This window comes from Ambystoma mexicanum, chromosome 11, assembly GCF_040938575.1.
Source record: "Ambystoma mexicanum isolate Mex_15411 chromosome 11, UKY_AmexF1_1, whole genome shotgun sequence".
In the NCBI taxonomy this organism is placed as follows: Eukaryota; Metazoa; Chordata; class Amphibia; order Caudata; family Ambystomatidae; genus Ambystoma; species Ambystoma mexicanum.
Genome location: NC_090934.1, coordinates 1020378720 through 1020392863, shown reverse-complemented (window position 1 = coordinate 1020392863; position 14144 = coordinate 1020378720). Strand labels below are relative to the sequence as shown.

At 44.1% G+C, this 14144-nt stretch overlaps 1 protein-coding gene across 3 annotated transcripts in view; it reads right to left on the bottom strand.

Moving 5' to 3' along the window:
* SLC24A1 (solute carrier family 24 member 1) overlaps nucleotides 1-14144 on the bottom strand; it is a 334300-nt gene that overhangs the window by 220288 nt on the left and 99868 nt on the right. For all 3 annotated transcript variants that reach the window (XM_069624244.1, XM_069624246.1, XM_069624245.1), the window contains exon 4: nucleotides 10523-10631. In XM_069624244.1, the coding sequence (XP_069480345.1) occupies nucleotides 10523-10631 (109 nt within the window). The remainder of the gene's footprint in view (nucleotides 1-10522; nucleotides 10632-14144) is intronic.

Genomic DNA, 14144 nt, shown 5'->3' with positions numbered 1-14144 from the left:
GTCATTAAGGGCTATGGGCCTATAATTCGAAGCATCAGAGGGATAGCCCTTTTTCATAATAGTGATTATCAGAGATTGAGGCCATGATGTTGGGATGCAGTTGGATATGAAAATGTGGTCACATTTTATTTTCAAAATGTAATCCCATAGAACTGGATATTTTTTCAGAAACAGCAACGGGATGCCATCGGGACCCGACACTCTAGATGGGCTCAATTTAGATATGGCCCATATAATATCCTACTCATGCCAAGTACAAACTCCCTGAATGTGAGTGCCCACACATGGGTCCACCACATCAGAAAACTCTTTTGGCAATTTATATTTGTCAGTAAAGAACTTGACCCAGGCATCCTCAGAAACCAGAGACTCTAAGGAACTCTGAGAAGTTCCAACATGTTTATTAATAATGGACCAAAATTGTTCTGACTTATTATTACAAAGATGTTTAAGTATTATTTGGTTGTCCTTTATCTGAATATCAATGTTTTAAGATTTAACAAAGTTCTTATAAATCTGACAAACTAAGTTTTTACATTTAGCATATTGAACTTGGGTCAAAGTTTGGTTTTGCACATTTCTGATTTTCCCATATTTTAATTTCTTAGAGGCAGCAACTCTAGCATCAAAGGCATGAACCAATGATTCCTTAGATGCAGCCCTCATCTGTCCCGCAATGCATTGTAAGCAAAACAACACAACCTCAGTCAAAATATCAGCCCTATCCCCAGAGGGTGGATCAGCATTATACAATACCCCGGTGGCCTCTACCTCTTCCCTTGGTAGACAAGTATATTTGTCACTTATTCTTTGATAAGATTTCAAAGACATTCCTGGTCTATCAAATGAAATCAAGGCAAATGAAGGAACAATTTCAAACACTGGCACTCTAACAGCAAATATAAGGTACATCATCAGGTGATTGCCGAAGCCCGGATCCCAGAGTTTCACAGGTCCACAGTTTCCTTTAGCCCCTGAGGATACATAAAATAGTCAATTCTCGAAGAAAGACTACCACTATGCCATGTAAATATGGGGGAAACAGATCTTGTTGCCACCTCTACTTGCTGTAGCTCCCAATCAGAAAGAAACTGGTCCCAAACCCTGGCTCTTTGACCACTGAGTGAGATTGCGGGGTAAGACAGAGTGCAAGAATTGTATATAAGACCCTCCGCACAGTCACAATTAAAGTCACCCCCTACAATAATAAAACCTTCGGGGCACACAATTATCCATTTCTGCAAGAAACCCTCCAAGTTATACTTGGATGGGTTCCAATAAAGATTTACCAACAACACTGCCCACTTCTCCTTCAAAGAGTTGCTACATACAGCTATGAGACCATCCAATGGGTGGACCAATTCAGTTGCAACTTTTGGATTTAAATCGATTGCAATTGCCAATCCACCACTTGGTTGCCGGAGATCAGGTCATAATGCAGGGCTTGTAAAGGTCAAGGAGCCTCCAAGATCAAAGTGAGAGCATGCCATTGTTTCCTGAAACATGAGAATCATACATTTGTCCAAGGAGCAACGATTTAGAAACCACCTATTAAGATTACTCAAACCACAGACATTTCATGACATAATGGTAATAGACCGGAAGCTAGGGTTGTGACAGTCCCTGCTTAATAGCAAAAAATGTTTTAGGGCTGCCTCAACCTAAGACCAATCCTGGCCATCCTTGAGCAACCCTGAAGTTTGACCACCAATGGATCGGCCAGCAAAGAGGCATCATTGCCAGGCAACACATCTTTAGATACAACGCTAGGCACTTGAGTGCAGTATGGAACAAATATGTTAGTATCCTCCATTGAGCCAATGGCATACACTTTGCAGCCCAAAGGCTCCGGATTGCATCTCTGCTCCCATATAAGGTTGGCAATAATGTCAGACTGAGGACCGCAAAACATGTGATTGTTGTTAACCAATGGCACAGTGATCCACTCAATATCATCAGAGTACAAGGGTCTAAGTGCCGGAATCAGTTTAAACATATCTTGCAACTTCGATCTATTCCGTTTGAATGTTTCATTCCTTTTTGTGTCACATTCCCATCCCATAAGGTTGGAAGTATAGCACCCTTGGATTACATACGGATGTTCTGTCCCAGGGGAACTAGCTGGAATGGTTACAGGCCCTTCTGTTCCCACCAAAATGGGGGTAACAGAGGCCCCTGCCTCATCCTAAACTGGTACAGTGGGTAAAGCGACTGGAGCACCATGGCCCCCCGCCTCAATAGCAACCCTTGTCCTCAAATCGCCCCTGTTGTCTACTCTCACAGTAGAAGAGAAGAAGGTCGTCAGTTTACTTTGGAATGTTCCAGCCACCCTAGGTCGTGGAGGAGTAGAACAAAAACTTAGGCTCAGCATATATATTATTAATCCCTGGCACAGAAAAAACACCCAGCTCTTCAGGAACCCCTGGGATAGTACCCATCTCCTGTGAGATAGATTGTAATTCACTAGAACTTTCTTGGGGCTTTGTAATGGGAACATTCGCCTTGGAATGTCCCCCTTTCACCAAATCAAGTTCCATCATATTACTTGTGCCTGGATTGGGGAACAGCCAACATGGAATCCGGTTTTTCATAATTGTTTACTATAAAGTCCACAAGGGGAGTAGGACTATTAGGTTCAGAGGTAGCTAGATTCTGCGGGTTACCACCAGATTCAACCTTGCATAACAGGCCCTCCATTCAGTCTAACAAGAAGACGCACAACATTTTCCTACAGTAATGCCAATTTACACAGATTAGTGACCGCTATGTCCCAGATGTCATCATAAGGTCTAGGTGGAGGATCCACACTGCAATGCATACCTGATTCAGTCGCCAAATTGGTCCCCTCCGAATCGTCAACCCAACCCTCCTGGCTCGCAGAAGCCTGCCTCATAACAGAAGCTCAGAGAAATGGGGATTGGCCCTGATCACTCATAGACTGGGTCTGACAGGCCACAAATGTTCCTGACACTAAATTCCACACCAACCCATTGTGTGCATTAACCATTTTATAACCACATGTTAAGATGAAGCCCTCCAACAGATTCATTTTCGTATAGATCTCCTTCAATAATAAACTCACATCTCGAATTTCACAATGCGTTGTATCATGACCTTTTTCTAACAAGTTCAAGATTCTGGTGAGGACAGGAAATAAACAAATATCAATGGGAGAGGCTTCCTGTGGCTGGACATCAAACCTGAGTGGGGTTGAAACAAGGGCCTCTTGTCTTATGGCATGGGCCTCTTGTACTGGATGTATTGACTCCAGTGAACTACTAGATCCACCATGTACCATAATCCCATGAAGACTAAGGGACTCATTACAAGTTTGACGGTATCCTGCCAGTAATTCCAGTGGGATACCTGCAAACTGCCCCTACTGTTTCCGCTGCCAGATATCCTGGTATTACTGGGATATTACAAGCCGTGGAAAGGGTGGTAAATCCCCATTCCATAGGACTCCAATGGAGGGGATTGCTGGAATTATCAGCACCAGTATTACCAGTGCAGGTAATTCTGGCATTTATTTGCTGGTGAAGCCTGATTTACTGGTATGTCAGGACTTGTGGTAAGTCAATGTCACCACCGGTAAACTTGTGTTTCCTTGGTTTGGTAAAATTGCTGGTGCCGGAATTACCAGCAATTATTCCTGACCGGGCAACATGTAATGACCCTCTAAGTGGCGCTCTAGTTGAAAGTTCTTTGAAGTGTAAGTGGGGGCAATCAAAAGAGAGGTCTCGGGGAACTGACTAAAAATCTGCAGCTTGAATTTGTTCCGTGACATAGTGCCATCTGACGTACGACAGCTTAGTCTAACAGCACCTAAAATGGCCTAATAGCTAGAGACAGAATGCTTTGCATGGATAGCCACATGTAGATGTGACCGACTGTGACGTTTACAAGGTGAAAAAGGCTATCCACAGTTATTGGGGGGACTGTTGGGCAAAGCATGGTAACAATAACAACCTCAAAACCAATCTACCTCCCACCCTAACCGACGCACAACTTCAGTACCTAAACAACACAGGTTACACAATGAAATGTACACCACACGAAGCCATGTGTCTACAAAGGTTCCAATACACCTCTCTAATCCGCCAAAGATAAACCAGCCCAAATCTCCACACTCCTTATACACCACTCTGACAAACACCACAGACAATTTACATTAGCAACGTGGAGTGCACATTAACCACTTCTCCAGAAAACTCAACAAATATCTGAAACGTACACACCACAGAGAGCCCTACTTTTCAGATCTGCATACATCAACATTTCAACAAAGCAACCTTGCCCTGATCCCCCTGCTTCTATGTTAGTCCCCTTCCACTATTTTCAGATCAAGAACTTGTGAAAATGGCAGGAAGGTATGCTATACACGACTACAATACAATTTCTTTGCACTCACTAGCTGGTGAGACCATATATATATATATATGTGCCAATCAAATCCAGTGATATGGGAATGAGGGGGAGGCAGTGCAACAATAACAAAATTGGGTGATGTCCTATAGGGCTACTAACAGAGGAGCACAAGGGGACACAATGTTGTCGCTAAGATCATTAAACCTGCCCCATTACAGGAGAGACTTTTTTGTTTCAAATAGTGTGAACTTAATGCATTCTAAAGACTCCAATGTTTGCATTCAAACCACAGTGAGATGAAATCACTTGCCCAGAATCACACACTTTGTTTAAGGGGTGAAGCCTGGATTTTAACTGATTCTGCAATTTAGGCCCTTGATCAAATACCTTCTGGGTTTTACTTGGTACAAATATTTAAGCTTTTGCATTCAAGGGTTACAATAACATAGGGCGTCATTATAACTGTGCTGGTTCTGTTTCAACGGTGCCGGTAAGCCTACCGGCACCGATGTTACCGGACCAGCACCGTTGTTAACGGTGTCGGTGCTCCCATGTCCCCATTCACATGGAGTCCTAGGAGACTCCGACAACAGACTAACACAAGAGCCGTTTACCTGACATGTCCCAATACAAGGATCAGGCAAAGTCAGGCAATTGACCAGAATTACAGACACCTGACGGCCCTTTCCCTTCCCCACAGGGATTACAGGTGGAGCCAGAGAGCACAGTATGAGGACGGCAGACTGTACGATGAGACGGCTAAGTAGGTGTGGCAGTTCACTAGAAGGAGAACGAAGGCAGGAAACGAGAGGGTGGCAAGAAGAGAAGCGACCTTGCCCTTTTGTCCCAGGCCGGTGGAACCTTCGTGCAAGAGAGCATAAAACCGCAAACAAAAGCCCAAGTGTCTTGCAGCAGATGTCAGTGGTACACAAGACAAGCCTATGCCGATAAGCAGGAAGGAGAAAGATTCCTGCTACCGTGGTACCGGCCTTGACTCCAGATAGAAGGAAAGCCCAGTGGTTCATCACAGCCGGTGAGTCAGACGGAGAACCGATAAGAACCGGGCTGTGTTGAATGAAAGTCGCAAAAGTGGCAAGTTGAAGGAAGTTCAAGTGAACTGTAAAATTGTAAAGAGGAAGACCAGCTGCAAAGGGAACGTGCCTCACGTGGGTGCTAAAATTAAAACACACTGGTCAAACCCTGTATCATTAGAAACTACAGATACCAGAATGCTGTAGGAAGGCCGCCAACTTAGGTCAAAGTGGTCACACAGGAGGTCGAGCAAAATCCCCATACAATCAAAGGTCTTTGATCCATGAACTGTTGAAAAGTAAGAGAAGTGAATCCCGCATTGAGAGAAAGCCATGGAAGTGAATTCTGATAACATAAAATACAAAGTGAACATTGAAATGGCAAGAGTGAACCCGGTGGAGGGATGCCAGAGAAGTGGGGCGGAATCTAAAGTTTCAAGAAACAGTGTGTTGACGAACGTGACCCCGTTAGGGGGATGTTTACTACAAACTGTTTAAAAAGACATTAAGATTTGGTAACTTCAGAAGGTAGGAACTAAGGAAAAGCCAAAGTGAACCCGGAAGAGGGAGGCTGAAAGAGTCAAGAAGGGTCCAAGCCCGAACAAGGGAGATCCAGAGGTGAAACTATCACCCAAAGGTCATTGAGAAAATAACTTTTATGTATGTTTGTTGAAGAGATCAGGTCCTTGAAGGGAAGAGACTTTCAGGTGAAACAAGACTTAGCCATCGATGGCCCTGATAGCTGGAAGCTGAACTGTCCTCTCGTGCTTGGACAAGCTCGAGTGTGTGCTGTGCTCCATGCATGATGCCACATTACCCCGTGCTTAAAATGTGGGGAAGGGAGACCTAGGCTACTGCATCCTGACATATTATTTCTTAACACTTCTTTATTTTCCAGAAAACTATCCCACACTCTTTTTGTATTTGTTGTGAGGTTTGGAAATAGGTTTCTTAGTGTAGACCCTTTTTATTTGACACAACGCCACTAGGACTGCCTTATTTTTCATTTGATGGTTGACGCTTGCTCCCATCTTAGATTTACGTTTAGATTAGGTGTTTTTCCAACCTGCATACAGTTTAATAAACACCCTTGACCTCTGATCATTTGTATCTGTCTTAGTTGTTGCCACCATGAGTTCCTCACAATACACACACGCGCACACACAAACACCCTGTAAGAAAAAACATACAGCCACCCAAATTCACTACATGCAAACACTCAACCCACCATTTATTTTAACACAAACAGCACAATGAATGTATTGCTTGATTCTAGTGATGTAAGTTGAAATGGAAATGGGCAGAAGTTGCCTGCAGGCTGTTGACTTTGAAAGGCTGATATGGCTTGGCTAAGGTCAGTCTCATACCAGGCATTCACGGTCATAGCCTTTTGTCCTTTTAGGGGCAAACTTAGAACGTGAGTGGCCCTAATCTCGCCTTTCTATTTATGAGAAGCGCCAGTCTTAAAAAAAATTGACAAGTTTTCCTATCCAATCACTCCTGACATTCACAATCAGTGTCTGTCTTGCTCTTCCTGGTGGGTATATGCAACGCATCTAGAAAACAGAAGGTGAAAGCAGCAGGCAACTTAATAAAGAGAAAGGGTACACAGCATGAAAAGCAATGTTGTAATTTAAGTCAGATAATGGCATAGAAGGGACTGGATTTGTAATAGGAAATTGGGTACAAATCCAGGCGAACAGGAAATTGGAAAATGAGGATAGTGAAGTGGAAATCAAAGGCATGCATACATTCTCCATCTTGCTTCAAACTAGCCAGGAAAAATGAGTAACCTGTAAAAATAAGCAAGGGGCCATGCAAAATCTCAGAAGCATTCATTGGGAAGGGAAAGACATTTAAGGGGGCTATCTAACGCAACATTCTGATAGGAGACCGTGGAGGAAGGTAAAATGATAAATCCAATAGGCAGAAGGTGGACACGTACAGGAAAAAGGAAGCAGTAGGGATTCAAGACACAGGAGAGATGTTGAGACTAGTGGCGGTCATTCGTATAGGTATCCAGTCATTATATCGAGGAAGGAAAGAACATCGTTGGGGAAAAAACGTATATTGTTCTCCCAATATTCAGTACTTTCTCCACATATTCTAGGACTGGACTTTGTTTATATAATTATACCAGTTCTAGAATATGTTGCGATTTCTGATAAGTAGGAGAAAAAAAATATTGTTGATCACAATGTTTTTAATGGGGATGTAATGCCTCGTAACCATATAGGTATATACCATCAGGGAAGGCCAATGGCAGGATGTGTATGCCACAGTGAATTATAACCTACTTGAAAAGGAAGGAAATGCACACATAGGTGGATGCCGTCTGGTTACAATGTACACAAGCTCTCTGCTGCAACATGGATATTTGTGAAATGGATGGCTGTCCGCTGGACCGGGGTGCACTCTGCAAATATATGAGCATTTTGAAAGACAGGAGGGTAATCAACAGGTTGAAGTTAAGAAGGGTACCCTACCACAGTGAGAGCATCAGAGAATGTAGAAGGCATCATGACCATCTGGTCATATAGTTGAGGAACACTGTAAGGGCATGGACATATAGGAAGGTATGTGCCAAGAATAGGTGTGATTTACCTGGTTGCAAAGTAGAAGAACATTTGACAGGGAAATTACATTTAGAGGGATGTAGGCACAAGAATGGACGGATAGCAGATATTTACAGCACAGAAAGATGCTCTGCAGAAGAACAGATATTTGAAGGGTTGCAGGCACGTGGGTGGGCATGAGCTACTTACACAGGGATGTGCATGTAGAGGGCTATAGGCAAGTAACTGGAAGGGCATTAACCACTTATATACAACACATTATGGCGCTCTTTAGGGACATGGGCAATTTGACTGTTTCAAGCAGAGAAATAGACATTTGGAGGGTGGGGAAAAAAAGTCTGGATGGGCCTTAGCTATTTACAACACACAAGTGCACAGTATTTGGACAGGTAAAAGACAAAAGACTGGCTACAAGTTAGCTGGCTACAAGGACATCCTGCAGAGAAATTAAAGAAACAATACAGTATGTAGGTTCGCTGGTTAGAAGATCACTATATAGATGTAGACACGTGATAGGGTACAGCATATACGAACAGATGGAAAGAAGGTTATTAAAAGGAAATTGTAAAGATGAGGATACTTGGCATATAAAATACCAAACTGGATGGAAGTTGGTTGGTAATCCAGGGACATTTCAGAAGGTAAAACACAAAAAATTGATGTGGGTTACTTCCTTAGAAGGTTTGACACTACAGAAATGTGGCTTTTTAGAGTGTAGAAGATGTAAGACTGGATAAACAGTATCTGGTTAAAAGGTACAAGAACTTTCTGCAGAGAGCGAGGGAGAGACATACATTTGAGAGCTTTTCGCAGACATGACAACTGAGAAGGTTGAACACAAGACACTTTGTAAGTTAGGACACTACAAGTGCATGGTAATTTTGAAAGAAAGAATAGACATGACTTGGTGGATGGTACTTGGTTAAATGTTAGAGTGACATGAACATCTGAAACTGGAGATACATTAGCAGTTTATCTATTGAAGAGTATTCTTTGCAGAGGCATGGAATATTGGGATGGTAGACAATCCAAGTTTGGATGGTCATTCGCTAGCTAGAACATAGAAGTGTGCTTTGCAAAGACATACATTTTGGATTATAAAAGGCACAAGAAAGGATAGAAGTAACTGGCTACAAAGTGGGAGGACATATTGCAGTGGCACAGACATCTGATAAGGTACAATGCTGAAAGGACCTCTGTTCATTAGAAGCCAGAAGCATATTCTGCAGAGTTGTGGGAGTCGGGGGTCTGCTGAAGACACAACTCTTAATGGAAATTAGCAGGCTAGATGGTAGTAGGAAATGCCTGACAGATGCACAGATACTTGGTAAGTTTGAAGACAGAAGATACATGTTTGCTCCTTAGAAGTATGAAGGCACTCACTCTGAAATGAATCAGGTATGTGAGAACTTGAGAATGCAGAAGACATAAAGATGCCTGGATCTTAGCCGGTCAGAAAGTAGAAGGCTTTACAGATGTAATGACATTGGAGAAGGTTGATTATACTTGAATGGATAGATGCTGGAATAGGTGATCAGAAGGTAGACCTCTTCTTAGCAGCAATGTTTATATGGGAATGGAGAAGACAAAAAACATTTAGGAAGGTGGATGTCACAAACAGGGTTGACATAAGCTGGTCAAAAGGCAGAAGGATGCTGTGGAAACATTTGGGAAAGGTGGAAAGCCATAGAGGAGAACGAGGGGTCCGGATTGAAATCTTATTGACACTGTGAGGAAGACTGGGATTCAGGGAAAGTAGAATATCTGATTGGGGATGAAGGAAGAAGAGTTCATGAGTGACTCCTATTTAATGACAAGCCATTTGCCATGAACGAGGAGCTAGCTATATATACATAGGGCAGGAAAAATAATTTGAAAACTATGAACACCATGCCATTGGTCAAGGTGTGACACTTAGAAGGGGAAGCAATGTGATGCCAGTTGCATAGTCTGTATTTTGAGTCTCATTCCTGCTCTTCCAATGACTCATTTAGGGCAGGGCACATGTGCTCTTCACAGTGTTTATGATAAGGGGATCATTTAACTTACTATTCTAGGAGTTCATGTCGGTGAGTACCCTTCCTTAACCACTTAAAGTATCTGAGAAGAATGGTATTCATGTTATTAGGTTCCCCAACACATACCAGGGTAGTCACGTGAAGAAATACCCTTATGCTTATTCATGAGTCTTTCACATACTATTTATGGAAATGAGTACTATTTGCCTACCCATAGTTATCCATGTAAATCTGTACCTTTACCCTCCACAAGAATATTCAAGTGGACCAGCAGTCTAACCCATCCCGTATTTAAGTACATCAGTGCTCTTCCACATACCGATTAGTATCCATGTGGAACGCACACTTACTCCTTCCCACAGTATTCATGTAAACAGTACCATTACCTTCCTATGTTGTATGTGTGTAGATCAGTAACCTTACCCTTTTGATCTCCCTATCCTCCGTGTTCGTATTCATATAATTCAGTACTCTTATTTTCCCCCAGGGAGACAAGGCATAACTATTTGCATTTCCACATTGCCCTCACCTTCTCCCAGTGGGTCCAGAGTATGAATCATTAGCTGGAAGATGGTGCTGCGCAAGGTGCTGTTGTGCAGTGAGGCTGAGCTGCTTCCACGTATAAGGAATGGCTTGACCTGGAAAAAAACCAGACGTGTAAGAAGTCTTGTTATTGCATGGCATCATAGGAAAGGTTCTGAGAACATAACCTTTATAGATGATACATGAGACTAGAACAAACAACACACACCATAACAGTCTGCTAGACAAGGACAAATATTCAAGTATTATCCTAAAATGATTCCATCCTATTAATTACTAAAATGAGGGTGACAGAAGAGAAAGCTTTGAAATAAAAATATTGTATGTGCATGATTCATATTTTGATAACAGGAAGAGTGACTGGGTGAGTGAGATTTCTTTATAAAGCACAAATGCACTCTGAATTCATTATAGGTACTTGACAGTATTTAAGGTGTGTGATGAAGTCTCATTTTTGGGGCTAGATGATGGAACTGGGCTGACCTTCAGACCATAGACCACCACCTGTTAATTGATGTAGGCAGGATGGTGGATCCCCACAGCTCCCTAGTTAATTCCTAGCCTTGTTAGTTTGTTTGTAAAGCACTGTTGTCCATACCACTCCTTGGCGATAAAAAAGGTGCTATGTTAGGGGGAACATAACAAAGTTGGTGCAGTGGACCACATGCCCTGTGGAACCTCCACGGTGTGCTTCCAGGAACCTAACAACAGGCAGGCCCTGTTCCATGAAAGACACCTGGCCATGAGCCCTGCTCACACAGCCCTATGTAGCCTATGTGTGACTGAGACATGCCCACAATCAAGCAATGTATTTGATCGTATATACTCCATTTCCTTCCACCTGCAATGACACGAGTCACGTGGAGAAATAATCCAAAATGGCGGGTGGATGTAAAATAATGTCGGCTGGATGGCTCAGACCACTAGCTGTTTTTCAGAACCTGATAAATGTGTAGTTCACTTGAATAATGTCCAATCTGCAAGCACACTCACATGATCCTCCCACTGATAGATACTTGTGTAGTTATACTTAAAAACCCAAGACCTGCATGAGTATAAAAGGGAAGCAGGACTGTCCGGGGGTGTTTGAGTTAGACATTTGGAGAGTGAAGTGCAGTTTGGAGTACTGCGAGGAGGATTAAAGACAGGGAGAGAGTGTAGCAGGGGTAGAGGAGGGAGAAAGCAGTGTGGGGGTGAGATAAAGAAGAGGAGGGAAAGAAAAGAATGAAGGTGGGATAGATTACATTGGAGGTGAAAGAGAAATGTGAAGTTAGCAAAGAGGAAAGAGAAGAGGAAAGGTGAATAAAGTGAAGATCAGAAGTAAAAATAAAGAGTTGGAGAGCTGAGCTGGAGGAATAAGCTGCACGGCAGAGTAAAAAGAGGCCAGGAAGTCGAGAGGAGAGAGAGAGGCGCAAGGAGCAACAATGAGAAAGAAGGAGAAGGGAGGGCAGACATAAAAAGAAGAGGAGAGGGGATCTAGAGAGAAAGAACCCCTAGAACCTTACCCCGGAGAAAAGTCAGTCACTGATGCCGAGGTGCCAGGTTAGGGCTGAACGCTTGACCGTATAACTAGCTGAACCTGGCCAACACTGCAAATGACACGGAAGGAACATGTCACTCTCACTGTCCATCATCATCTAAAGAGTCTGCCACCAGATCCCCATCCACATGATAGAAGGAACTAGGGGTGGTGGTGCCAAGCAATCTCCAAGTCCAGGTGGACCATGCAATGTCCTTATCAATCCAGCTGACACGAGAAAGATTATACAACCAATAAGTGTCGGGCACTCAAAACTCCAGAGTAGGGATGGGTGCGTCTTAAAGAGATCGACTCAAATGCTGTTTCAAACCTTTGAAGAAAATGCTAGTAAATGCTTGAACCATTCTCACCTCTCTTGGGTGCTGTTCCTCTTCCTTTCCTTGTAAGGGATCTCTCTCTATCTCCTCCTCCTCTTTCCACATCTTTGCTAGTCCTTACCTTCTGGTCTGCCTCCTCTTCTTTTTCCTTACTGTATTCCTTCTGTTGAGTGGCTCTTTCTTCCCCCCTTACTACTTTCAACTTATGGGTCCTGTTGCAGTTTAACCATGAAGGCCATTTATTGCAGAATGTTTTCAATAACCTGCCTATTTGCAGAACAGTGTATCACCCGTGGCAGCCCCTGGCGGGTATGGGACCACTGAGGGAGCCGCCATGGGAGTGTACGGCACGTTCGTTAGGAACGCACTGCAGCGATCTAGTGTTGCTAGACTCACGGCCGCGTCCCATGAAGCCATGCAAGCGTTTGGACTCTGCGCGTTGCAACTCATGTGCTTTGCCTTACGGGTTTCCGCGCTAGTCCTAGGATCCTCCACTCTCTCAGTAAGCTCGCTGTGCTTGCTCTCTCCCTTTTGGGCTTCCGATGCATTGTACAGGTGCCCAATTCTTTCCCCTCCTCTCTCCGCTCTCTCTCTCCCACGGCTTTCCGGAGCCGGAGGGCTTCCGCCTCCAGTCCCCTGTTTACGTTCGGCGCTCGGCACCTCTCCTGGCTTTTCCTCTCCCTCAGCTGTATTCCTCCCTCCTGAGTCCTGTTGTGCATATTGTGCCTGCAGACCTATACTCCCATCATTGGCACATTACGCTGGGGTCACTCCGTTCTTCGGAAGCATTATCTCCAGCACCCTCCATTGGACTTTGGGAGCCATTCTGCCCTCGACACCCACGCTCCACTACCAGGACACCCACAACAAGTGGTTTTTCTGCCTCAATTTACTCTTTTTTCTGGCTATCTCGGGAAGGAAGTCCCTTGTCCGCCTGTTCTCATCGGCAGACATAGTGGCTTCCCTTTGAGGTAGGCCGTACCTCTTCCAAAAGAAGATGAAACAGCTTTCTAAGAACAAGGGGAGATGGAAGGAATCCTCTTCGAACCAAGAACATTCAGTTGAGGACCAATTTCCTCTGTCTGATCGGGAAGAGGACTTTGACACTGTGTGTGTGTTTGAATCCTGAGGCATTGGCGAGAGAGACACAGAGGCAGTGGTGAAGAGGAACTAGTAACAGAAGGAGGCAAGAGTCGGAAGAAGGAGATGACCATTAGTTGTGAAGAGGGTGCCTGAAAGACCATTGAAGAAGAGGTGATGAAGAGTTGTGAGGAGGATGGTGTCATGTTGACGTATCCTGGACAACGGGGGCGGGAGGGACCCAGGCGGGAAGAGAGGGGAAGTGACGCGGGAGGGGCGGGGCTAGTTAGTTGATGTCGGAGCACGAATAAAGAAAGAAGTTTGCAGCACCGCTCTGTGTCGGCCTGTTATTGCCGCGACTTGCGCTCGCTCCCTTACCCAGGCCTGGGGATACCACAGATGGTAGCCAGACGCTAGATGAAAAGGTGGTCAGGAGTTCTGAGGAGGGTGGTGGAAAGATCACTGAGAAGGAAATGGTAAGGAGCTACGAGGGTGGTGTAAGGACCGTTTGAGATGAAGCAGTCAGGTGTTTTGAGAATGGTGGTGGAAGGACTATTGGAGAAGAAGTTGACCGGACCTGTAAGGAGGGCAGTAGACACAGTTGGGAGGAGAAACAAGGAGATATCCCCAATGATGAGTATGGGTGCAATGTCAGGAAGATGAGCGCAACA